The sequence below is a fragment of the Bos grunniens genome, chromosome 23 (assembly GCF_055505025.1).
Source record: "Bos grunniens cultivar Pamir isolate PY7600 chromosome 23, Bosgru_T2T1.0, whole genome shotgun sequence".
Taxonomy (NCBI): Eukaryota; Metazoa; Chordata; class Mammalia; order Artiodactyla; family Bovidae; genus Bos; species Bos grunniens.
This window is the reverse complement of record NC_141187.1, coordinates 12668730-12694529: the sequence shown is the minus strand read 5'-3', so window position 1 is coordinate 12694529 and position 25800 is coordinate 12668730. Positions and strand designations below refer to the sequence as shown.

Sequence of the window (25800 nt, the reverse complement as noted above, 5' to 3'; positions counted from 1 at the left end):
GTAAAATATAATGTCTGAGACCAAGCCCGGACCAGAATACACGGAAACAAAGGCAGGAACTGCACTGAGTGGTAGGATAAAGGAAGCTGCTTTTCACTTAAAAGTCTTCTGTGACGTTTGTAGGCTGTTACAATAAAACAAGAAAAATAAGAACAAGACGAAAAGGATGAATAACAACAGATCATTGTCAGTTCCCAAAGGGCCAAGGGGCTCAAGATGGGGCTTCGAGGTGAGGCAGTGCTTCAGTATGGTCTTGAAGGTCCATAGTGAAGAAATGACAGAATTGAAGGGATGGGAACTGACTTCCCCAAACAGCGCAAAGTGGTCCCTAAAAGCTTGAAGGACACAGATGACGATGTGGTGAAAAAATAGCGTCTCTTGTGCTGTAAAGTGGCTTTGGGTAAGTAAGGAAAGGCATAGCTCCACCCCTGGGCGGGGCATTGTTCCTTCCGGACCAATCCAGGTACTCTCTCCCCACCGCCTTCGACGCTAAGGCCACAAAGAAAGGTTGCCCCTCACAAACATGGCCGCACCAAGCTGGCCACGCCCCTCAGTTAGATGGCGACCGCCGTTAGTCCCGCCTCCCGCCACCTCGGCGGCCAATGAGGGAGAAGCACGAGACTTTGCACATGCGTGGCGCCACCAGTGGGCGCGTCCAATAATGACTCCGGGAACCCGTCGAGTAACATGACTAAAAAGAAGCGGGAGAATCTGGGCGTTGCTTTAGAGGTGAGGGGAGAAACGGGGGCTGCAGCATGTCGTGAACTTCTCCCCGCGGCGGATGGTGGGTCGGCCGGGCTACTGGTTGGAGGAAGGAGTAAGAGGAGGAGATGAGGGCGACGTGGGTTTGGGAGAGGGACGCGAGGGTGAGAGACGGCCCGCTGGGAGAATCGAAGGTTGCAGGGCCCGAGGGGTCACGAGAGGTGGGAACAGAAGGTGAGGGGACTTCCAGAGGGGAAGAGACTCGCGGGTAAGGGGAGCCCCAAAGAGGGCGCGGTACGGAAATTTGGAGGCCCTGAGAGGAAACGTTTAAGTGAAAGGGGGAACCCAAAGGGGGCGGGTACTCGGAAGTAAGGGGGATCCCCAAGGGGTAGAAATCTGTAGATGAGGGGACCCCCGAAGGTCAGGGACCCCATACTGTTTAGTATATCACTGGTGGCCTGAGATGGGGAATTTTTCTTCTGGGGTACTGAAGCATGGAGCTTGAAAAGTACTTTGTGAGAATCTGTAGAGGATTCGGGAATGGTGTTCTCAAAGAGCTTAAAAAAACTGCATAAGGAAGGGAGAGAAAATTGATGCCTATTGAGCAAGTGCTATTTGTTACTTTATTTGCATTCCTGGTTAATCCTCACTACAAGCCTGTGAGATTTTTACAGATGGGGAAACAAGTTTCAAGTAGAGCCGGAGTGGAAATGGTTGAGGTGCCCAAATTCAAGCACAGGTGGTTTGCCTTCTGCTGCATCTTGTTTCTCCCGGTTTATGGTTCCCTTAGATCAGCCTTTCAGCAGTTGCAGGAAATATACTGGGCACTTGTCTTCTTGAACTTAGTCCCAGTTCAGTGGTTCTCAGTCTTAAGAATGCATTGAGGATCATCTGCCTTGTTAAAAATGGGGAGTTGAATTCTCCCCCATCCCAGGTAATTCAGTAGAACTTGGGTGTGTATTCTTAACAAAGTATCTGTATTTTTAACAAGCTCCACCCATGCTTAATGCAGGAGGTTTTAGTACCACCGCTTGAGAAATATTGGCCTACTCGGTAGGGAACAAGGTTGATGGAATCTTCTTGCATTGGGATGACCAAAAATTTCATTCGAGTGTTTCTGTAAGATGTGGAAAAACACGAACAAACTTTGGGAAGACAGTTCAATCCCTGAGTCGGGAAGATCCGCTGGAGAAGGAAATGATGACTCACTCCAGTATACTTGCCTAGATAATTCCACGGACAGAGGAGCCTGGCGGGATACAGTCCATGGGGTCAGACACGACTGAGTAACTAACACACAATAAAATCAAATATAGGTGCTAAAATGAGATGGCACTCTGAAATGGGAAAAGCCTAGACTTTATAGCCTATATTAGGACATGATAAGCTGCTGTAACAGAAATCCCAAAATTCGGGGTTTTGTTTGTTTATAAAGGATCAGATAGTAAATGTTTTCGGCTTTATGGGCCATATAGTCTCTATTGCAACTACAGTTAACCCTCGTTGTTCACAGATTATGTATTGTGCATTTGTCTACTTGCTAAAATGTGCTTGTAACCCCCAAATCAATACTTGAAACGGTTCAGTAGTAATTACCAAACTGACTGAAAGCATTGAGATTTGATTCACCTGAGGCACACGTGTCCAGTTACAGTCAAACAAGGCAATAGTGTGTCTTTATTTTTCAACTCTTCTGTGAGCTATGAACTAGTGTCCTTTTTCTGGTCTATTTAGTGCCAAGTTTCCTGCATTGTTGTGCTTTTGGTTGGTGATTTTGCAGTTTAAAATGGCCCTCAAGTGTAGGCCTGAAGTGCTGTTCAGTTTTCCAAAGTGCAAGAAGGCTGAGCCATGCCTTATGGAGAAAATGTGTGTGTGAGAGTAGCTTTCTCAGGCATCATTATATAATGTGCTGTTGGATGTGCGTTCAATGTTAATTAAACAACAGTATATATTAAATAAGGTCTCTTTAGACACAAGCACACAGGGTTTTGTATTGATCAGCTGATAAAAGTGTTGTGACCGGAGGCTCTCTGGAACCTAACTTGGTTCAGTATTTGCTAATTTTTTGTTGGCAACTTTATAGAACATAACTACCAAAATAATGAGACTCAGCTATACTAAAAAATAACCAAAAACTATACTTAGCACAAAAAGCAGCCATAGGCAGTATGTAAACTAATGAGTGTTCCAATAAAACTTTATTTACAAAAGCAAGTCATACATCCAATAAAACTTTTATTTACAGAAACAAGTCGTGGACCGTATTTGACCCACAGGCCATTGTTTGCCAACTCCCGGTCTAGGGTACCAGGACAGTAGTGGTTCTGCCATATTCCTTTGGTCTTGTGGTTCTGCTGTCCCCCAGAGCCTTGTTGTCACCTCATGAATGAAGCTAGGTTGCACCACACTGAAGTGTTCTCTGACAGGAAAGATAGAGTGGAGGAAGTACACTCAGTGTCTTAAGAGTACTGGGCCCAAAGTGCCCTCTCCCCATTGGCAAAGATTGCAGCTAAGATGCAAGGCCTGTAAGGGGTGGCTCGTAAATACATTCATCACCTAGGAGACCATGTGCCCAACTAGGGCTCCATTTCTGTGGAAGAAGAAGTAAGTGTATTTTACTGGACAGCCTGTCTCCTCAGCAGACTGCATCTTACCTCACAGGGTAGTTTTGAGGATTAAATGAGAGAGTGTTTGTAAAGGAGCATGTGTGACACACAATGGATAGTCAATAAACAAGGCTTTCTCATTGGTAGCCATCCTTCCATTGTAAGTAAGTTTGGACTTTATAGTTTCCTCATTGGTAACATGAAGGATTGAACATCACCAGGGCTTGCAGACTCAGTGACTATGGTCCACATATAGATCATAGATGTTCATAGATATCTTTTGTTTGTCTGATATGGGTTTTATTTATTTGTGATAATACCTTTCCTTTTTTCATATTTTTATTTACTTTCTTTGTTTTGGCTGCTTACTTGTGACAGCTGGGATCTTACTTTGGGTCTTTCTTTTGACAAGTGGGTTTTTTTTTTTAAATTCCAGCATGTGGGATCTAGTTCCCTGACCAAGATGGAACCTGGGCTCCCTATATTGGGAGCATGAATTCTTAGCCACTGGAGCACCAGGGAAGTCCCTGATGTGAGTTTTAAAAGTGTTTTGAATATGGTGATGTGCCTGCTCTCCTAGTGCCTTATACCAATCAGTTTTGCCTGTTTTTTTATTAACCTGTCAATGTCAATATAAGTATTTACACTGGTCATCTTGATGATTAGGTTACTTTTGTTTGGATATTCTAAGGTTTGAGCTCTGCAACTGTGCGCGTGAGAAAAAACTTGGCTTCTGGCTATCTCCTCACCTTGCTCCTCCTTTGCCCCCTGCAGATCTGAGTATTGAATGTGCTCTGGTGTTCAGGAGCAGCAGATATTGTCCTGTTATTAAAAGTCATGTGCTCCGAGCCAATGAAGTGGTGATTTAATAAAAAATGTTTGTTAATCTGACGAGTACGGTAAAACCCCCACAAGTGAGTGATTTCAGCACCTGCAGACAGTCTCCACTTGCTGTAATGAAGCAGTTACTGAGCAGGCAGCGCTCCCCCTGAGGGCTGGCTCGGGCCAGCTGGACTGGACAGTCACCTCCCAGGACATTAAGGCATCTCTCACCCTCCCCCACTTGTGGCTCCTTTCAAAGCCTTTTTATCCAACTCATGTGCCACCTTGTGAGATCTCAGATTTGGGGAAAAACTGGCTACCAAGTTTTATTCTGAATAACGAGAGAATTATAATTCAGATGAGAAATCGCCACCTCTGGTACTGATTTTCAAATTGTGTGGGAGGAGGGAAAGATTGTATTTCCTTCTAAACTGATAGAAGGATTCTGCCTGAGGGAAAGCTTGCGTTTCAGTCTCAATGGATAGGATTTTGGCTCACATAAAACCTATTAGTTTTTTAATTTCTGATAGTAATGACCTGTTATTTGGTCATTGTACTTTCCCACCACAACTGGACCATTCACCTTGGTGTCTTTAAATGTTTCAATAGTCTTAACAGATGTGCAGTGTCTTGGCTGACATTTAGAGAGTTGGATCTGGTGCCCAGTACAAAAAATCTATCAGTTTGGAAAACTTTTAAGCTACAAGTTACAGAAAACTGACCTCAGTGACCTAAAAAAACAAGAATACACTTTTTTTCCCCCATCACAAGAAATTTGGAGGGAGGTAGCTACTGACTTTAGTTCAAAAGGTTAGCTATGTCAGGGCTGGTGTTTCTGCGTTTTCTTAGCTGTTTCCTCTGTTCACAAGATAGCTGCCACAGCCCCAGTCATCATATTCAACTTTAAGTCAGGGAGGAAAAGAAAAAGGAACTATAACACTCTTTGTCCTTTTTGTCAGTGAAGCATAAGCTCTCTTGGGAGTCTCCCAGCTGACTTCTGGATCATCTCTTTGCTTAGAACTGGAACATGACAACTTTTGGCTGCATTGAGGCTGGAAAAGTATCTTTGAGCTTTTCTAACTTCTATGGTGGCACACAAAGGAGGAGGGGCTGGGAATCAATGTTGTGTTGACCAACTAACAGTATCTACTAGAGGGAATAAAAGTGAGTGGTAGTCATTTAAAATTCACTGGAATTCTTATCAGAGAAAGAGGCCAGGATCAGTGATGGTGAAAGACAGGTGGTAGGATGAGAGGAAAAATTGACCAAGGCAGGATGAGCACTAGGAGGAGAGGAGCCTGGACACTTGTGTTTGTGTGATGTCAGCCCCCGCTGTGAACTCCCTGAGGGCAGTGAGAGGCAGCAGCACTGAGTGTGGCTGAAGACCGTCTCGGTTCCGAAACAGGCTGTGTACAAGGCTGGTGCGAACCTACCAGCTTTCTAAGACAAAGGTTAGAAGCAGCCTAGTGGGCCATCAATAAATATTTACTGAATCGGCCTTGAGAGGCTAGAGGAGGCATTGAACCCTCACCTCTTGACTTCTGGGCCCAGTTGACTGGTTCATCGGTCAGAGGTCAGGAGCCCACAGTGGAGCAGGCATCTGGACACCGCCTTGCTGGCTGCCGCCCAGCCAGGGGCTTGGAGAAAGGCTTGAGGCAGGCTTGAGGCCTGTGGACACAGTTCAAGGGCGACTGACCATTAAATAAGCCTCACCTGCTGCCAGGCACAAGCGACAGGTTGCCATTGGGCAGGTGATTTCTCTTGGGTAGCCTGTGTCTGGCTCCACTCCACTTGACGGGGGTCAGGAGACTAAAACCTCATTACCTAACGCGGCTGGATGTCAGCGTGTGTGGAAGTGGCTGTTTGCCAGCATCTTAATTAATGAATTCATAAGGCGCGGGGTAGATGCCAATTCTTAAAAAGGGCTCTGAGCCTTTCAGCGATGAAGAGGCTTTTGCTAATTTATCAAAAACTATATATTGGGGGCAAGAAGAGAAAACAAAGCTCAGGTGTTCTGGCCCAGGGACGACTGAAGGCTCCAGGCGCAGACTGACATGGCTCTGCTTGTGAGCTGCTCAAAGGCCAGGGGGTCTCAGAAGGCTTCAGAGCTCGTGAGGGCTTCAGCCGGGCCCCCAAGTTCCTGACCTGGGGCAGGGAGTGACTCTCCAGAGAAATGACCAGCCCCTTAGCTCTCTGCTTTTCCTGAAACTTGTTCATTGATTACAAACTGGATGGGTTTGCTGTCGTCTGCCCAGCCTAGCAGAGAAACTTCTGATGATTTGGGAGCCGTGATGGAGGTTTCTGTTTTCTACCCTCAGAAAACAAAAGAGCCTCCTCCACGGAAAACATCCCTTAGGGGCTATCAGGGTAATCCGTCCTCTGGGGTTTGAGGCTGGTCCCCTGGAAAATCAGGGCCCGTGACCCCCACGTGAGTTGGCTGTGTGGCTTCCAGGCCCCAGATGGGAAGCCGGAGACCATCTGTGCTGGCGGGCTGGCTTCTCTCCCCATCATAATAAACGTCCTGGGGCTTCCCTGACGTGTGAGAATGAGTGGGTTTCCAAAAATCCAGTTCCTGGACTGCTGGGGCTGGAGATGAAACAGTTGACCCCACTCTTCAGGCTGTGGATTGTTAACAAGTAAGAAGAAAGGCTATGGGGAAAGAAGAGGTTTTCAGGCCCAACTAGCCCACCTTTTTCCTTCTCAGACACGTATTTGTTCTGTGCGCTTTGTCAGGGTGCTTTGGCAGCATAGGTCGTTTGGGGGAGGGTGCCTCGGATGTCTGAAGCTCAGAGTTGGAAGGTAATAATTGCCTTCAGTGTGAGGACATGCTGGGCTCCCATCTCACTGTCTCCAGGCAAACAGATTTCAGTCAGGTTCTTCCCTCACAGCGAGTATCTGTTATGTGGACAGAAACCAAGCAAAGCCCTTGTACAAGATTATTCAGAACAGAGAATCTGTTAAAGCCAGATCAACAAGCTTAGATGGGCTTCAACTGGGATGTGTAATGATTTTGTTCCACAGAACCCTTCTTTGTCATGAATGTTTTCATGAGGGATTTTGGTGAAAGAGCTTGAAGTGGTGGAAAGAGCATGAGCTCTGAAGCAGAAAAACACCGATTCAGACCCCAATTCTGCCACTTCCCAGTGCTGTGACCTAGATGGGTTTGCATAAACACACAGGAGTTTGCTCCTCTGTAAAAAGGGGAAGGTCCCTTTCTTGCAGAGTTGATGCAGACATTGGGGAGCATGTGGGAAGCTGCCCACAGACTGGCCCAGGGTGTAAGTGGAGGTTTCGCCTAAGAGCTGAAAGTGGCTCCAGGCTGGTGGCTCTGCGTGTCCCCCTGGGCTGGTGGCTCACAGTGCTGACTCCCACCACCACCCCCTCGGGTACCGGCTGTGTGACCCTGGACAGGTTACTTCATCCCCGTGGCCCAGGTTTCCTCATCTGCAGGATGTGGGTACTGACACTTCTCCTCACCGCCCAGGGTTATTGTGAGCGTCCTGTGAGGGAGCCATGTGAGGCGTTTAGAGCAGTGCCTGCCCCCAAAGTGCTGGCTCTTGCCGGTATTACTGTGGACCTTGGGCTTCCAGAGGCTGCTCTGACTGGTGCGCTGCCATCCAGACACATGTAAGTCCATGATTTGGCTTGGGCTCAGGTCCCTCGACACCGTGCTCGTTACTGGATCTTGGTACAGGAAGGATCTGGCCAGGCCGGGGTAGGATATGTCCCGTGACCACTGCTTGACCCCTTAACTCATTCTCAGCCCCTGTCACTCATAGCCCAGAAGCTCCCAAGAGCAAGGCCAGCAAGACTGGAAACGACTTCCTAAAACCGGAAAGCACAGTGGCTTGCCTGGCAGCGCCAAGCCCCAAGTGTGCCTCTGCCCTTTTCCAGAAGAAAGTCTGGCCCTAGACAGCGGCTCCTTAGGAAGTGGGTGGGGGCCACCTCCCGGGCTGTCGGCATGTTTCTGGGAGCACCATTCAGCACCTTCAGTAGGAGAATCTTCAGTGGGAGAGCCACAGCCTGCAGCTTGTGCTTGTTAGCAGACCTGGAAATGGCCGCCCGTGGGCTTGGCCTGACCAGGATGCTGAGTGCTTATCCTTCCCTGCCCCCAAAGGGGCCACTTCAGTACCAGGAGGCTCCACACTCCTGAAAAGATGCCCCCTGGGGATTCTGGGAGAATTTTACAGTTTCTCTTAACACAGTAGTTTTATGGCATATAGGACCCCAGGGAGACTTCCCTAAAGCTGTGAGGATAGGGTGTTATTCCCCAAGTCAGGCGGCAGAGGCGGTTTTGCTTAATACTGAACTGCCTGCAGGGAGCCCAGAGCTGCTTCTGACGGAGGGGCCCTGGCCCCGATGCCAGCCAGCAGGAGCAGTGGCCTCACTCGGCTGGGGCTGGGGCCTGTTCTGACCTTAGCGTCTGCCTTCAGAACTCCGAGATCTGCTGTAGGAAACACCCCCGCCTCTGGGGAGAATCCTTGGTCTTACACTTTTCCCCACTGAGCCTGCTCCTCTGCCCACTCTCTGAGCCACTGCCCAGCCTCCAGTCCCCTAGCCCCAGCTTGGGTAAGAAGGGCAGCAGTTCCCGTTCTGATTGGAGGAATCCCTCGTGGGCCTTTCTGGTTAAAGTATTGAGTTGGCCAGAAAGTTCGTCCAGATCTTTTCATAAGATGGTACACAAAAACCTGAGCAAACTCTCTGGCCAACACAGTATAGACTTTCTGGCTCCCGTCTCCAGGACCTCCCCCGGGGCCCTCAGTTCCCCACTCCTTGAGAGATGCTCCCTGCCTGTCTCCTCCTCCTTCCTCCCCACACGGCTCAGACTGGCAGTCTCCATGGGTAGGTTTTAGCCACTGCTGGTCTTGGGGTCAAGAGCACACTTTACTGTCAGGACAGGCTGCCTGTTCACCACCTGTTTCCCGGCCCCCTGAGCTGCTTGCACACAAGTGTACACAACACCTAGCGGGTGCTTGTGTGGCGTGCCAGAAGGCAAGCAGTGGTGCGGGGCTCACACCACGGCCTCACTGATTGCTTGGGCCCCTGTGCGGCCATGCTCTGCCTACGGCCTGAGACACACTCTTCATGCCCCTGTATTAAAACACACTTGGTCTTCTGAGTTTAAACGTAATGCATGGACACTTCTCTCGTCCGTGTTACTGTCCGCCAGGGGCATCCACTCTCTGCTCCCACACAGCCTGAGTGAGGGCCTGCCTCAGTGCCCACCGTAGCTGTTCCTGTACCTGTGAGAGTCACAGCCAGCAGACTGCTCCAGGGAAGTCCCAGAACTGAACCAGTGGGGCAGCCACGCTCCTCCTGCCGAATGCCTGCTCTCTAGCCTGTTGGGCAGGAGTCCCGGGAGCCTCCCTGGCCTCCAGAGTGTTATCTTCCCTTCCCGTCGGAGTTGGTTGGATCTCTGATGGAGCCTCTTTCTACCTGAAGTCCTGGGCTTTGCGTTCCTGCTCCCAGTTTAGCTGAGCACCTGGCCCCAGAGAGCCGCAGCTTCAGGGAACCTGGGCGCCAGCTGCCAGCCCCCAGCCCCCACCTGCTGTTCTGCATCTTCTCAGATGCCCGCTGGGGCTCAGACCACGCTTGAGTCTGTTCTGCCCCTAGCCGCTGCTCTTGGCCTCTTGACCTCTGCTTCCACCAGGCCCAAACTTTACAACATGGCACCAGCTCCAGACCACCCCAGGTTCATCCAGGGCCGGGTCATAAAATCCCATGTGCCGCATCCCAAGCCGGCTGGGGAGGCCGGTCTGGAGGCATGACTGTTCTGATGGCCGCCCTGCAGGCCCTGCTGACCCTCCGTGGACGGGACGGCTGTACCTGAGCCGAGGGGCCCCCCTCCGGCTGCTGCCAGCCAGTGACCAACGGGGAGTTCGCTCCATTTCACACCCCTGTTTCTTGCTCCTCTTACTCTTGCCACAAATTAACTCAATTTTCTTTTTATTCCCTAAAGATCTAGTTGAAAACCATTCTTTAATAATGATAGCAAACACTTGTTAAACCTTCACTGTGTGTGTGAGGCACTGTTCTAATATTAATACCTTACGTGTATTGCTTTGTATCATCTTCACAACTCTTGGAAATAGGAAGCATTATTACCTTTGTTTTATACTCGAGTAAACTGAGGCACAGAATTAAGGAAGTCACCTAGACGTAGCAGGTGACTGGCGAGTCGCCGGAGTACAGCCCATACTCCCTGTTACCACACTTCTCAGGAACTATAGCTTCAGGCCTCCGCGCACTTGGTCTTCCAACTGCTTGTCCAGCTCTGACCCTTATGCTTCCAGAATCTTCTTGACATTTGTCTCCTTATTCTGGTCCTAACCCGTGTTTTCTGTCCTGGTCCTGGCTGTCCTGTCCTCTGTTGCCTTCAGCCTGGTGGCAGAGAGGAGGCTGATCAAAGACTATAGATTTGGGGGAATCTGCGAAGCGTGTTACCTACGTGCTTGTCACTGTTGTCTGAAAAGCCAACTAGAGGCTTATTTTAGGTCTGTTTCCTGGGTGCCCGCCCGTATTTCAGGTTCCATCTTGCTGGGCTGGCTCTGCTCTGTGGCCATGACTCCCTGACCCCGGTCACAACGTAAAAGACGCATCTTGACCCTCCCTCCACGCCTGATTGGCAGCCAGGAGCCACCAGAAAATGTACTTACTTTTGGCTCTACTTCCTGGGTCTTCGTTGCAATAAGCAAGGGCTACTCTTTGTTTCGATGTGCTGGCTTCTTATTGCAGTGGCTCAGTTGCCCCATGTCACGTGGAATCTTCCCAGACCAGGGATCAAACGCATGTCCCTGCATTGGCAGGCAGATTCTTAATCACTGAACCAGCAGTGAAGTCCCCAGGTTACTAGAACTTTTGCACCCATTATTATGGCTGCTTGAGAACCGGCTTCTGCTTCAGCAAGTGCTGCAGGGTGTTGGACTGCGGGGGGCACCTTCTGAGGATGGGTCTGGGGCCTGCTGAAGAGCCTCCCGCCGGCCCCAGACTGCCCTCGCTCTGCCCACAGCAGGCAGCTGGGTTTAAAGGAGAATTTGATGTTTAGAAGGGAATCAGAGAGAGCTGCAGCAGGCCATAAATATTCATGGAGGGAGGTTAGAACTTGAGTCCCTAAAACCTTGATTTGTGTTAGTCTGTTTATGCTCATTAAAAAGTGGTAAGTGAAAGTGGGGTATTCATGGAACTGCAGATAAATTGGGCTCGTTGAGATAAAGGCCTCCAGCCGCCAGCTCCACAGGCCCTGCCTAGAGCGTCACAGCAGACTGGTGTGCCCACTTGTGGTTTGCCAACCTCAATTTAAAGATTTTGCTTAGCATGATGAGTTCCTGGCCCCCGGTAGCCTTGTAGAGGTATTTAGGGATGGAAAGCCCCGAAATTCCTCCACAAAATGACATGCACACCAGGGCCTGGCCAAAGGGTGGCAGGGAGAAATCTAACCTAGCGCTAATACTTGCATGGGTGGTCCACAAAGTGTATAATCTCGTGCGTGTACCACTGCTTCTCTAGCTTCTTTCCGCTTCTGTGGGCATCAGGGGAGGGTTTCAGACTCCAGGTGCTAAATGAGACCTAGCCCCGCTCATTCCTCCATGGCTACAAACACAGGGACTGCAGCAGGGCAGGCTTTGTAGTGGCCACAGAGGAGACAGATGGCCACCACGCCTTCTAGGGTAGGAGGTATACAGTCAGCCTTCCTTAGAGGCCAGGCATCACACACATAAGTGGAGTGGGTTGATCTAGGCTAGGTGTGACCCTGGGCTGCAGATTTATATCATCTACCCAAGGGGCTCCCACAGTTTGGCAAGATGAGGTTTGGACACCCACAGCTGGATGACATAATATGCGCTTGGCTTCATGAGAGAAGGATTGGCTCATCTGCCCAGGGAAGGAGGCAGTACCTCTCCAGCCAAGGGCCGCAGAAAAGGCCTCATGGAGGAGAGAGCACAGCAAGAATTAAGCTTTGTGTGGGACCCAGCATAGCATTTGGTGCCTTGATTTTGGTTTCTGCACCAGGAAATGGAAACCACAAGTCTTAGGGCCTGAGGGGCGGCTGTGTGTGTCAAGGGTGCTGCTGTGAAGGGCGGGCCTCACGGCAGCCTGTCACCTGTTCCTCTTGGCTCCGTCCCCACTAACCTTCACATCAGGCTGTTTCCGTTCCCCGAGCCTGGCTCCCCGGCGCTGGTTTCCCTACAGCGAGTGTTCAAGACAGCCTTTGGCCTCCCCAGGCAAAGGCCCATCTCCTGGCTAGGGCTGTTCCCAGGACAGCCCTCCCTTTGGTACCCACTAGCAGGAAATACGGAGAAGGCAGTGGCAACCACTCCAGTACTCTTGCCTGGAAAATCCCATGGACTGAGGAGCCTGGTAGGCTGCAGTCCATGGGGTCGCTAAGAGTCGGACACACGGTGCGACTTCACTTTCACTCTTCACTTTCATGCACTGGAGAAGGAAATGGCAACCCACTCCAGTGTTCTTGCCTGGAGAATCCCAGGGACGGGGGAGCCTGGTGGGCTGCTGTCTATGGGGTCGCACAGAGTCGGACACGACTGAAGCGACTTAGCAGTAGCAGCAGCAGCAGGAAATGACACAATTAACCAAGCAATTAACTCAAGGCTCTGCAGTGGCTCCCTCCCACAGAGCCTTGCTTCCAGAGCTGGAGTTGGTGGCAGCTGGGGCTGCAGGGAAGGGGGTAGGTGGTGTGTCATTTGGGCTGAGCGTTGGGACAAGGGAAAGAGGCTGACCCAGAAGGACCAGGGTGGGTACGGGCCAGGAGGAGGGGCTGAAGGCCCAGAGTCTTCAAGGGCAACTCTGACACTGTCCCCAGAACACTAGGGATGCTGGAATTGGTCTGCACGGTCATTGATTTCCATCTGTACAGGGGCCACTCCAGAAAGGACTGGAGCAGAGAGCTGGCTGAGACCTTTAAGGAGAGGGGCGTTCTACTTTGACTTCTCAGTAAAGTCCTCCTATCTAGGGGACCCAGTCTCCCATTTGTGAAATCGAAGTGGTATTTGCTATCCCTCCCCCGGTTGTGGTAACAGTGAGTGAGGTCATACGGAAAATCAAGCATGAGCTGGACCCAGGGCACTGTTCAGTCAGCTGCTGTGAGGGACACAGGGCCCCCTGAACTCCCACCGACTGCAGTCTAGGCTCCACCAGCAGGGCAAGCAGCAGCAGGCCCAGACCCAAAGAGGTGGCCGATAAGACACCTGGACACAGATGGACACAGGTGAACTTTGAAAGCCAAATGCGTGACACCAGGACCTTGGACGATCCAGTCTAGTACTTCATAAAGCATGTCCCCATAATTCAGATTATTTCCCCAAGAACACGTCTCTGAAACTATAATCAAAATAAATGGGAGAACGGGCACCTTTGGCATGTAGCCTTTCAGGAGCTTAGCTATTTTACCACACATTACAGCTACCTTGATGCTGGTCAATGCTTTTGCACAAAAACTAAGTCAGAAACTTTTAATCCGTACTTTTAGTAATTTTTATTGAATCTCATGGGAAAATGTGTATTATTACAACTTGGGTTATTTTAAAATGAAGTGTACCAATGTGAAGAAATGCCTCTGCTTTTTGGCCCCTAGACGTCTAATCACGCATGGAGTGCTTTGGAAAGGCAGAGGCTGCCCGTATCACCTCATTCATTCTAGGATCTGCCTGTGTAGCAGAACTTGCCACATTCAGGGCTCTGGTTGTTCCTGCTGTGGGGCCCAGCTGGGGACACAGCTGACTGAGGGGCTGCTCCTGTCTGCCCCATCCCATGTTTGGCCCGGTGGGTCAGGGCAGCTCAGAAACCCTGAGCAACATTCACAGGGCTCAGGCTGCACCATGTGGACACAGAGGACAGCAAAGCGTGGATTCGGGGTGTGGATGCTGTCCTAAGACTCCTAGAGACTCCTTCCTCCTCATCCCAGGATCCCAGCTGTCTTGAAAACTGTAAGAGTCTGCCACCCATCTCTACCTGCTGGGTGTGCTGTGTCTTTCAGATCGATGGGCTGGAGAAGCAGCTGTCACAATGTCGGAGAGACCTGGAAGTCGTGAACTCCAGGCTCTGTGGGGTGGAGCTGAGCTCAGAGGCCAGGTGATGCCCCTCCCCACGGCCCCCACCCCTTCGTATCTGTCCCTGGGTCCTGACCTTCAAATTCCACCCCTCACCTCCCCCTGCCTCCAGAGACCTGGGCCCTTTTTCCTCTTGTCCACCCTGCCCTGGCGCACCCGCTGCCCCTTGGGTGGGAAAAAAGCTTGAGCTATTTTGACCTTCCCCCCTCACAGGAGGTCTCTGGAGAAGGAGAAAAGCAGCCTGATGAACAAAGCCTCCAACTATGGTAAGAAAGCTCCTTCCCATTGCCAGCCCCACCCTCCAGTCCCAGGATCAGGAACAGGCAGACAGCCTGGGGAGCCCACAAAGTGATGGGGGTCAAGGGTGCACTTCGGGAGGGGGCCAGCCCTCAGGAGGCCACAGGACTCCACTGAAGGCCCAGCAGCCTAGGAGAGGAGCAGGGTTGCTCTTCTGTTCCAAGGGGGACGGAGAGGCCAGAGGATCTGTTCTCCCCCTTGGGATCAAGGGGGTGGTTGGAGCCAGGCTGAGATCCCTCCCACTCCCCTGACTTGGGAGGCCTGTTCTGGCCCTCTCCTTGCAGACCTCCATTCCCTCCCAGGAAAACCTTGCGATGGGAACGATGGTAGTAGGGTCTTTGGGGTCCAGGATGGACAATGAACCTCCCACGTGGGTGCCGTGAAGGGCTGCTGTGGGTGAAGCGATGCTGCCATCTTCTGGGTGCCGGGTGCCGAGCCAGGGGGAGCCCACACCGGGCCCAGAGCTGGAGGGTGGCCGCTGCCCCCCACCACCCCGCTGCCGCCCTGCCCAGTGGCCTGGGAGGTAAAGGGTCTGCAGAGGCTCCTCGGGCTCTGTTCTAGTCACCCTGGGGGGCCAGAGCTGGCCCAGAATCAGCCCTAGAGTAGTTTATACGGCAGGGAACCTCCCTGAGGAATTTGAACGAACACCGTAAGCACGGTGCGTGTCACATACCCCTGCCCGGGTCCTGTCTGGCCTGCCCAAGGCTGGTTTGCACATATCCCCACTCCCTCACAGAGGGAGAGATGAGACCTCAGTTCCCCCCTCAAAGCTGGCAGTTTTCACACAAAATTGTAGCATTTATCACTCAGTTTAGCCCTCACAGAGTACCAGCCACCTCTGTGTCATGAAAGGACACAGCATGGCTGTGGATCAGCTGGGCTGGCATCCTCCAGAGGCAGCCTGACCACCCCGTGAGCACAGACGGCCTCCGCTCACCATCACTAGTTCCTGCTTAGCTGGGCATCCAGCAGAGGGCAGACTGGAGCACTGCTTGTGTGGCCCTACCTTTTGCCTGCTCCCCAAGGGGGGCCCAGCTGCCCTCAGTCTCTGCTTGACCAGATAAGACGCCCTGGAGGGAGGGGCGCCACGGGGCCACCCAGGGACGAGCCGGAGGACCCTCCTGGGGAGGCCGCGCCACCTCGCTGGGCTCAGGCGTAGCCCTTTTGGTGCCTCCCACACGTGCTGTCTTCGGCTGCATTTGGAGAGAAACAGTTGAGCAGCATTGGGGGTTGGGGCTTTTTTGGGCCCAGCAGCTACAGCCACAAGGTTTTGAGGATCTGTGCTGATCGAGGACACCTGTCCACCACCTTTTTTCCTCCCAGAGAAGGAGCTGAAGTTGCTTCGGCAGGAGAACCGCAAGAACATGCTGCTGTCTGTGGCCATCTTCCTCCTGCTGACCGTCATCTACGCCTACTGGGCCCTGTGAGGCTGCGATTTCTCCGGTCAGCCCTGGCTTCCCCTCAGCTCCGTGATCATAGCTAAGCAGGCCCTTCGAGCCTCAAGAGGACCAAAGTACAAGGCTGTTTCTCCCTGACCCAGACATTGGAGCAGGGCTTCATATTGGCCTGGCCCCTCTCACCTCCCATTCCCGCTGTGGGCTTGGGGCTCCAGAAGGACTTCGTGCTGGCTTAGCCCAGGGGAAAGGCAATAAAGAACCTGTGTGCCGAGAAAATGTCATGACCCCATGGCAGTAGGGTGGCATTCAGGATTCAAGGGAGGAAAGGGGCTGTGAAGGTAAGCCCCCAACCCAGGTGGGGAATAAGGCGGTGACAAAGCACCTGCTCAGGCAGAACCTCAGTGGGAGCCACATCGAGAGCTTGGGCTGCTGGGCTGAGGCCGACCTGGCACCACTTGTCCCTGTGCCCTCCAGACACGGTCTGGCACCCCAATTGGCGCCTGCCTGTGATCACAGCAGAAAAAGTGCAGCCTGGGGACTCGTGCTTGTGTGGTGGTCCCACTGGAGGGCAGAGTTAATCCAGTATCTTCAAGAGGCAGCAGGCCTGGTGAGGTGTGGCAGAGCCAGTGGGCAGCCAGGGCCACAGTCACGACCAGACAGGCTCAGGGTGAGTGGCCAGGAAACCTGGCAGAGTTTGCAGGAGGGGCAAACGCAGACCACCCCGCCCCTGCTCACAGCCTCTCCAGCATAGGCGCCGGAGGCTGGAGCAAGGCCAAGCAGGGCAAGCAGAAGGATGCAGGGGCTTGGGAGCCGAGATCACACCAGTTAAGTCAGAAAAGCCGGGAAAGGCACTGCCTGGGTGCTCAGGCCGTGGAACGTGAAGGACCCACCCAAGCAGTGTGTAGGCAGAAGGCTCTAGGGGAGGACCTGCTGGGTGACAGGACGGAGAATGCGCCTACAGCAGAGAGGGAAAGGCACCCGCGGCCTCCAGTGCAGATGCAGAGCCATGGCTCCCTCCCCATCTAGTGGCACTAATTGGTCTGACGCCTCTGTTATTTTAGTCGCACAGACTGATCCCGGGTTGTCACGGTGCCACTGGGAGTAGCTGAGTGATTCACATGAGGGGGAGGGGCCTCCTGGGCTGCGGGGTCTCTCATTCTCCAACCCCTGCTTCTCACAGGAGCCACAGCATTTTCTGACTCTTCCTTGGGCCCCTCTTGGGCAGCAAGCAGCAGCCCTGGGAGCCCTGAGCTCGGACACGGCGCTGATTAAACCAGCCCCTTCTCCCCACTTCACTGAGACGAGCTTCCTCCCCTTCAGCTCCCAGCCCCAGACCACAAAGCACAGAGGACACACAGCAGCCCCAGCACAGAACCACACAGGCGTTAAAAATATGTCTTTAATGATCCAAGGTTCTGCAAGACACACGGATACCCAGAATTGGGTGGAAATACAGCATCTCAGCGGTGCTGCTGACAACCTGGGGGGAGGGGCTGGATGCGGGCTGGAGACCCCTGAGGTGGAGTCGATTCCAACCTCATGGGAAGCCTCCGTGCCCTCTATCTCCATGGAAACCAGTTTAGTACACGGATGGGGCCCTAGGGAGCCCGTGAGCATCTCCGAGAGGTATTTCCCATTAAAAACCACCACAGGTTCCCTCCCCCACCCAAAGCTACTGCCCAGCTTCCCCCTCCGCCCGCCAAGATATAGAGGACGTGGAGTGACCACATAAGGACAAACAAAAGCAACTGTGCCTCCTGTTGGGGAAGAAAACAAAGGAGCGGGGAGGGTGGCAAGGTGTCTGGGGCAACCAGGAGTGCCATGATCACCAGAGGACTGGGTGCCACCCAGCCCTGGAGGACCCTGTTACAGGGGGCCACCACTGCTGGCCACAGAAAATGCAGCTCTTCAAGACTGCTTCCTCCCCTTCTAGAGCTGCCCAGGGTTTACACTGAGAGGGCTGGGGCACAGACAGACTCTACAACCCCAGGAAGCAGTCACACCCACTCCCAGACATGCCACCTGCATCCTATGTAGTATCAGACGGGGTCCACATGCTTCCCTTCCCGGCCTGCAGGATGGTCAGAGGTGTGGGCTGGGAAGACCAGGGCAGGGCAGGGGAGGAGGCAGTCTTCTCCAACTTGGCATCAAAACAGAACAAGTTCAAGAAAACAAAACTTTGATTTATATAGCAGCTGCTCCAGCCAGCTCACAACAGTGGGCCTCCCCTCTCGGAGTTTGCCCAATAAAAAGCTGGGCAAGGCAGGGGCACAGGCGCCCTCGGACAATGCACAGAACTCAGAAAAGTGAGTGTGTGCTACAGGAGAACAGCTGAGCCCTGCTGCCCCTGACACGTCCCCCGCTGGCCCCAGGTGCCCTGGGCCCTGACCTTGACCTGCTGCAGGAGCTGACGGAGTCCTGTCCTGGCAGGGGAGACAGTTCCCAGGCAGTGCTCCAGGGAGGAAAGTTCAGAGTGTCCCACAGAAGGAACATGTGTCCTCTAAAGGCTCCAACTGAGCTCTTCAGAGGAGCAGGAGGGGGCCACCGCCCTCAAGGCCAGGCTCCGAACGACAGGGCGCTGGGCAGGGTGGGCACGCCCCAGGCCCTCAGGCGCTGTGCGTCTGGATGAAGGAGAGGACGTCCTCCTTGGACAGCTTGTCTGGGTCCTGGGGCTTCTGGGATTCGTGCACACGGATGCCATCCCCCCACTCCCAGAAGAGCCGGCCATAGTAGCAGATGCTGGGGGGAGAGAGGAGGTCAGAGGCTGCATCCAGGGGAACAGGACCAAGAGACCCCCACCAACCTGACACCTGTGACAGGAACGATTCCGTCTGGCAGCCAAAACATACCCAGTAACCCCACTCCTCCCGCCTTCCGGAGCCCGCTTTTCCAACAACACATAGCTTCTACTGCTAACGGCATCCTACTGGATCCTCCCATTACTGATATTCGGGGCTTATCTGTCTCTGCTGCTCTAACTGAACAGTATTAGTGTGGTGACACTAATTACAGGCGCATTAGAGCTACTGCTGCTGTTGAAACCTATGACCAAGAGTCTGGCAAACACAAGGCTGTGGGCCTTGCCACGTGCCTGTGCCAGGGTCAGCCCTTCACACTCAGGATGCCCACCCAACCTTCACAGCCAGTCCTGACATCACCCTCCTCTCCCTGGGCTCACCGCCCAGTCCCAGACACACCCTGCAGAGACCACCATCCCACCCACGGGGGAGGCCCCTGCCTGGGCAGCAGTGAGTCTCAGGGCGCAGGTGTGCCCCAAGAGCTGGCATCCTGGTAGGAGTTCCTGGGGCTGCTGAGGGGGCAGGCCTGGAGGAGGCCTACTTACTGAAATGGAGCAATGGCATCTGCAGGGAGGTCAAAGGTAGAGTTCTTGGTTTTCTTGTTATAGAAGAACTTCCTCTTGAAGCTTTTGCTGAATCCCATCGTCCATGGCTCTGATGGGAGGAAGGGGACAAAGGCTCAGAAAGGACACACAAGACCCTTGAGGGATGAGTCAGCCTTCCTCCCTGGCTCCTCCATGCCCTCTCCCCCAGACAGCAGCAGAGAACAGCCTGGGAGGACACAGCCCTCATCATCAGCCCAGAGTGGCTCCTGGAGGACGCCGAAGACGACGACTACTCAGCAGCCCCACCTCCCACCAGGGCTGGCAGAGGGGACAGGATTCTGTTAGCCAGAGGGAAGAAGACTCAACAGGAGATATAAATGGCCAGTCTGTCTTTCTGGATCTGCCACTGCCCGTGAGGAAGGCCCTTCTCCTGCCATAAGGACACCATATGTACAAGTTGGGCCCCACTCTCCAGCCCCAGCCCAACCCCCAGGACCACCAAAGACGCACGAGCTCAGGGAAGGCAGTCCCCCTCAATACACCTGGCTCTGCCCACCTCAGTAGGAAGCCCTGAGCTCTGGCCCAGGCGAGGTGTGGGCCAGTCGCCCTGGCTGAGGGAGGGGGTCAGGGAGGGGCTCATCACCCACCATTCACCGTCCTGACGATGTAGAGGCCGGTGGGCACGAAGTGCCGGTCGTCCCGCCCTGTGTAGCTGAGCTTCGGTGTGCCACTGGAGCCCTTAATGATCTTCATTTCTAGCCTTGATTTTCCCAAGCAGGCGTGCAAACAGGAAGTGTGTGAGAGAGTCAGTCCTGATGTTAATCTCTGACTAATGTCAAAACCAGCCAACCCAATACTTGAATCTCGGCTCAACATAAAAGAGACTGAGGCAGAGACATGAGTTGCTCCAGGTCACACAGTGGGGTGCTGGGTTTAGAACTCAGCCTCTGAACTCCCAACTGAGCAGGGGAGGCAGGGGAATGGCACATGCCTCTGCTATGTTGCTGCTGTTTGCGGGGTGTCAGGGTGATACCAGCTGGGGTGAGATGTGAAACCCCAAGTGCCACGGGGCCTTCGGCTCACCAGCCATGGTGTCAGCGTAGCCACTAAAGAGTTAATTTGGGAGCAGTGAGACCAGGTCTGGCTCCAGTGGCCCGGTGGGCACACCCAGGAAGAGACCCCCAGATCCAAGCCCCCCGCACAACGGCTGAGAGCACGAGGAGGCACCTAGCCCCTCCAACCCCCAGGCTCAACCCCTCTCGGCACCAGGGGCTTGGATTTACAGTGCTGAGGCAGCTTGCACTCTGCCTCTCGTGGGGACACTCGTAACTGTTACAGCATCAATGAGCCCGTATTTCTGCCTGACTCGCACCCGCCCTACCCCCCTCCTGACGGTGCTGAATCAGCTCAGCCAGGGGCCTCTGGCTGCCAGGCAGCCATGCAGACAAAGGAGGGGGAGTTAGAGGAGCCGTGGGGCCACTCGGCACCGCGCCCCCAACTCATCTCTACAGAAAAGCAGAGGAGGAGTCCTGGACGCTGCCACGCACCCCACCCCAACTCCTCCCAAATCCTGAGCTCCCTGGCTAAGCCACGCACCTAACAAAAATCTTCTCCATCTCCTCCAGCCGGTACACCTCCTTCACCCTGTGGAGAGAGGTGCAGAGATGACGAGGGCTTCCCGGGGCACCTGTCTGGGCAGCAGGGGGAGGCAGGAGGCTGCTCCTGCAGGCCCTGCACCACCCAGACCACCAAGAACAAGGACCGCAGCCTGGCATTGCCTCCACAGACAAGCCCTAGGGTTCACAGCTGCCAAGCACCCTGGAGCCTGGCCCAGGGCAACTGGGGAGCAGAGCCATGGCTGAGGAGGGCGAGAGGGAGGGAGAGGAAGGTCTGGAAGCGATGTCCCTGTCAGTGTTCCAGCCCCACGTCCCCATCACTAGAGGCCAGGACACTAAGGGCCAGGCTCTTGTCCAGGTCTGTCTGCATGGACTTTAGGCCTTCGGGTAGCAGAGTTACTTCCAAATCGTCCTAACAGGCCTACTTCCATCACAGGTGAAGAGACCCTTTACCCAGCCCCCCAGCCCTGAGGGCCGCTGAGCACACCTCTGGAGCCATTACTGGGTAAGGTGCCCAGAGACTGAGCAACCAGACCCCACACAACACAGACAGGGTCCCTGAAGCGGCTTCTCAGGACCTGGCAGACAGGACATTTTAAAGCATGAGAGGAAATTGCTTTTTTAGACTTTCAGAAGATTTCTATAAAGTGCATTCTTACTACTGGATTTAATTCTAAGTAAATTTGTATTAAAAAGAATAATGAAAATTATTTTTTCAGTCTGTAGACACACGAAACCCCAAAGATAATAACATCAGACCTCAGCCCAGACTGGAAAAGTCTGTTCTCCGTCTATCTGCTGACTGTTCTTATCCTCCTTGCCTCCCACAAGGTCTGCACCTTTCATATCACCTCACATGGCAACAATCCGTGGCCTTCTTCCCATGCACCAAGGATCCCATTACCTCAAACCACCCTTCTCTTTATCACATTCAAAAACTCCCATTCCCTCAGCACCCTCTTCTTACCTGAAAAAAATGAAAAGGCCAGGATTGATATGCTAATGATACCCAAGCATGGATGTGTGGTTCACAGGTGCATCAGCGCCCTCAGAAGCACGTGTATCTGAAATGAGGACACCTGAACCCCAAGCAATGACTCTCTCTGCTGGAGGTTGGCCTGCTGTGACAGGTGGGACAGGGAGATACTCCAGGGCAAGCAGGCACCTCTCCAGGACCCCCAAGCACATCACTCATCAGGGTGGTCTGACCTCTAACGCTGGCCTGGCCTGGCCTCCACTGAGCCCTCTCCCACCTCACAGGGTAGGGGGGCAGGTACTAACCAGAAAGAAGCAACGGGGGAGGAGGATATGGGGGGAGAGGTGATAGGCTCACCTGATGGGATTCATGTCAGGCCGACTGGGCTTGGAAACAGCTTTCACAAATTTCTCAGCAAGCTGAATCCTACAATCCAACAGAGTCTCTCAGAGGCAAGTAAGGGTACCTCTACCTGGACCCCTGCCCCCAGAGCATCTTCATGGCACCAGTGGGAGGACATTCCTGAATCTGCAGCAAAGCTGCTCTAAGAGGCGGCACCCGCGTGCCCCTGGAGGCCCCCTCCTGCCCTTCTCCACCAACGTCTTCAGGGAGGCCCACTCCCCCTCTCTGGATTCTGACCTCTAATTTACTACATCTTGGTTGGTTTTCCTCAAGTGTAACTTTGGCTGTGCTCAGTCACCTCCAGCAGAACTTCAAGTATCATCTTTATTGTAAATGTCTGCGCTTTCACCCCAAACCACTGATCCCACAGTGCACCCACTCAGATGAGCCAACTTAGGAGTGATGTCAGCGGCATGGCAGTTTAAGGGTGTTCTGTAACTCCCTTTAAACAACTGATTAGCATCCGTCCATGAATGAAAGTGGGAACTGGGGACCCAGGTGAACTGACTTAGGTGGGGCCACCAAGCACAAAACACATTCTTCAGGGGAGAAGACCCTCCCTCTCCCCATAAGGTCACCCTCTTGCTCAGCCTTAAAGCAAACATCTCTCCTGATCTAAACAGCAGCAAAGTGGAGTGCACTGGTATTTATGAAATCAAGGGTGAGCCCTGGTGAATGAAAGTGCCAACATCAACTTCTCACCCTGCCCTTGGAACCAGCTACCATTAGAAGAGGGAAACTAAGGATGTTCTTAAGCAGAGAAGACCTGAGTGAGGAGCCAAGCCACAGAGGCCACTGCCATAGCGCCGCCCTGGCCCACCTCCCCCTCTGTCCCCCAGGGCCCCCGTCAGACCGTTGGTTGAAGTGCTGCTCCCGCACGTCGCTGCCGTTCAGCACGAGGACATCGAGGATGTGGATCGCACTTATCTTCCGCTGGGCCTTCCCCTAGAAGGACAAGGACACTGCCCACCCTGCCAGGCAGTGGCCTGGGGCCCACTCCACCCAATGTGGCCTGCTGGCCTCCGTTCTACCTAGAGCTGGGGGAAGGGAGGTGCTCTAAACACATTTCTCTCACCTCCCTCCCAGTTGATGCTTGGCCACAGACTGGCCCAGGCTTCTGAGCAGACAAGAGATCTGAGGTCCTGGACCAGCCCCCTTAAAGCTCAGACCCGGTGAGACTGCCGCCATGGTGCTCTGGGAGGAGCTGGCTTCCCACTCTGGCCCTCTGTTCCCACTGACTGTTCTGAAAGTTATGTGTGTAGTGGTAATACCCAAAGCTCAAGGGAAATAACAACTTGCTTCTTTCCCAAGGAATCCTTGGTCAGTAACAATATCTAAAAACTACACAGCAGGTTGACTAGGGCCTTTGCTACCCAGAGATGATCAAGATTTCCTGCACAGAAGGAGACTGTGAGCCTTCCTACCTGAACATACTGTGGCTTAAAGCAACTATTGGAAGAGGAATACTTACAAAGCCTTCGTTGGGCCCTGGGCCCTGCCAACAACCACACAGAGTGTAACCCAGTTAACTCGGGGTGTGTGTGGCGGGAGGCAGTGAAGGGCCAAGCCCAGCTGTGCCTCAGTTCCCTAGATGGCAGAGCCACAACACGCGAGCAGAACCACCTCTGACCTCCCCTTTCAGCTCGTGGACAATCTCCACAGAGAGCAGAGTATCCCGCGGCAGCTCCGTCTTCAGGTCCAGCTTGACCCAGCGGTCTGACTGGCGGCCATCCCACGTGTAGATCTGAGACTTCTACGGGCAGACAGAAAGGGTTACGTCAGGCAGAACAGGGACTGAGCGGTAAGAGGCCAGTTCTCAAAAAGGCTTTCAGTTGGTGGCTCCAAGCTGATGGGGCTGGAAATGCCAGAAGAGGTCTGGAGAAAGGAGCTGGTGATACTTCCTACGCAAGGAGGACAGTGTTGTCCTCCGCTGCCTCGGCGGAAGAGGAGTGCTCTGACTTGGTCCCGCCGCAGGGAACAGGCTCAGGCACCATTCAGGAGGCCTGAGTCCAAGATCAGAGGCCCTCAGGCAAGATCCAGCTTGGTGTATGTGTGAGGAGGGTTTAGTGAAGGATCCAGAGAGCAGAGCAGAGAGAGACAGTGAAGAGAGAAAAAGATAAAATGTGAGAGGACACAGAGAAAGGAAGTGAGGAAGAGAGAAAACTACACAGGAAGACCAGTCAGAGTTGGGGGGAGAGCGGTGAGGACTCTACCCAGTTCAGATACAGAACTGCCGAGGCTTTCCCTCACCTCATGTTAGATTCCAAAGGCACCAGAGTAAGGACAGGTGGTGTCTGCGAGACAGGGGTGGCAGGGGTCGGGGCAGTGCTGCAAAGACACGGCTGCCAGGGCTGGAGCCGCCGAGCCTGCTGACCGTCTTCCTAGCCCAGGAGGCACCACGCCACCAGGAGGAGGCAGTGCTCCCGGCGGCAATGCACCAAAGTGAACAAGCAAACACACGAGTAAGTGCAAGAATGAACGACACATGGGTAACTCAGAGGAGGAAAGGAAGGGAAGTTTCAAGAAATACCTTCCCTGGGGTCAAAGCGCCAGCTCCTCAGTGCCAAACAAACGCACGCCAAGTGTGGCAGGCGGCTGTCCAGATTCCCACAGACAGCACGGTTCCACCACCCAATCCGGGGAGGGAACCAGCTGCAGACTTACCCCCAGGCCGATGAGGAACTTCTGCTCGCTGCCAGACACCATGCAGCGGTAGTCGAGCACTGGGCGGATCTTCTCCAGGGTCTTGGCAGTAAGCGGCGTGGGCTTGTAGCTGAAGATGTCAATCTCAGTGCCCTGCAGCCCCGGGTCAGAGAAAACATGGCTGGGTTGGGGGAAGGGACAGGCGCTCAGTACGGGCGCCTGGGGGATTGGGGGCAGAGGGTTAGGGCAGGCTGGGGGGCGGGGGGCGGGTGGGGACAGGGAGCACTTGCTCTCTGAAACATGCCCCCTGTTCTACCTAACCAGGAACAAACTGGGATCTAATTCCATCTACTTGGAGTGTTCCTTTAGGACCTATTAGAAGAGGCTGGAAAAGGAAAGAACACCGAGTCCCTGAGTACAGATCGATTTACCAGAGCTATAAGGAAATGTCACCCGAATATAAAAGCCTCCCCTTCAATAAAATTGAAAGCAAAGACTTGCAAGCAGTTGATTTGAAAGCAGTTAGGTGATCTCTCCACCTGTTTCAGAAAAATTTACACATGCTGTTTTTTTGAGGCCATCTTGAACCTCATTCTCCAGTCCCTGACTTGCACAACAACTCAAGATTTGGGCCAGATTTAATGAAGCCCAGGGAAAAGCTAGAATTCAGGTGGCAGGAAAACACAGGGCAGAATTCCAGAGACCACTCACCAGAAACAGAGCCTAGGTCTGGGCCACTCCATTATGGAGCTCTCCTGGCAGCCCCTCCTGCCCCTCTGACCAGCTCCTGGCCTAAGATCACCTCACACTTCATGCCTCCCCTGCAGGCACATGGCACCCTAAACTTGCTGGGGAGTAAGAGCCAGCACCACCCTTGGGGCAGCAGGAATGCTGATCACAACACATCTCAGGCCAAGAATCTTCAGGTAGCC

At 53.4% G+C, this 25800-nt stretch overlaps 2 protein-coding genes across 8 annotated transcripts in view; one reads left to right on the top strand and one right to left on the bottom strand.

Annotated features, from left to right (window-relative positions):
• The first annotated feature begins 641 nt into the window (after positions 1–641).
• On the top strand, positions 642–16164 carry CCDC167 (coiled-coil domain containing 167). 5 transcript variants are annotated; one of them, XM_086371515.1, is made up of 4 exons: positions 642–729; positions 14122–14216; positions 14408–14460; positions 15820–16164. In XM_086371515.1, exons 1-4 carry the CDS (start codon positions 688–690, stop codon positions 15972–15974), a joined length of 345 nt encoding a protein of 114 aa, XP_086227641.1. In that variant the 5' UTR covers positions 642–687; the 3' UTR covers positions 15975–16164. The 5 variants fall into 5 exon arrangements, with proteins under 5 accessions (XP_086227641.1, XP_086227643.1, XP_086227645.1 ...); XM_086371517.1 differs by having other exon boundaries at positions 15815–16164; XM_086371519.1 differs by having other exon boundaries at positions 642–784; positions 15815–16164.
• Positions 16165–17273: 1109 nt separating this feature from the next.
• The window catches only part of CMTR1 (cap methyltransferase 1), a 53547-nt gene continuing 45020 nt past the window's right edge, over positions 17274–25800 (bottom strand). For all 3 annotated transcript variants that reach the window (XM_086371477.1, XM_086371478.1, XM_086371479.1), the window contains 8 exons: positions 24890–25021; positions 23856–23978; positions 23079–23170; positions 22181–22249; positions 20828–20875; positions 19879–19991; positions 19232–19340; positions 17274–18627 (listed from right to left, as the gene is read on the bottom strand). In XM_086371477.1, coding sequence (XP_086227603.1) covers positions 18495–18627; positions 19232–19340; positions 19879–19991; positions 20828–20875; positions 22181–22249; positions 23079–23170; positions 23856–23978; positions 24890–25021 — 819 coding nt within the window. In that variant the 3' untranslated portion in view covers positions 17274–18494. The remainder of the gene's footprint in view (positions 18628–19231; positions 19341–19878; positions 19992–20827; positions 20876–22180; positions 22250–23078; positions 23171–23855; positions 23979–24889; positions 25022–25800) is intronic.

Excerpts from the sequence above, each read along its gene's own strand:
- CCDC167 (XM_086371515.1), top strand. The coding sequence starts at position 688 with ATGACTAAAAAGAAGCGGGAGAATCTGGGCGTTGCTTTAGAG. Across the intron at positions 14,217-14,407 it reads GAGCTGAGCTCAGAGGCCAG|GAGGTCTCTGGAGAAGGAGA; the intron begins GTGATGCCCCTC and ends CCCCCCTCACAG. Across the intron at positions 14,461-15,819 it reads GAACAAAGCCTCCAACTATG|GAGCTGAAGTTGCTTCGGCA; the intron begins GTAAGAAAGCTC and ends CTCCCAGAGAAG.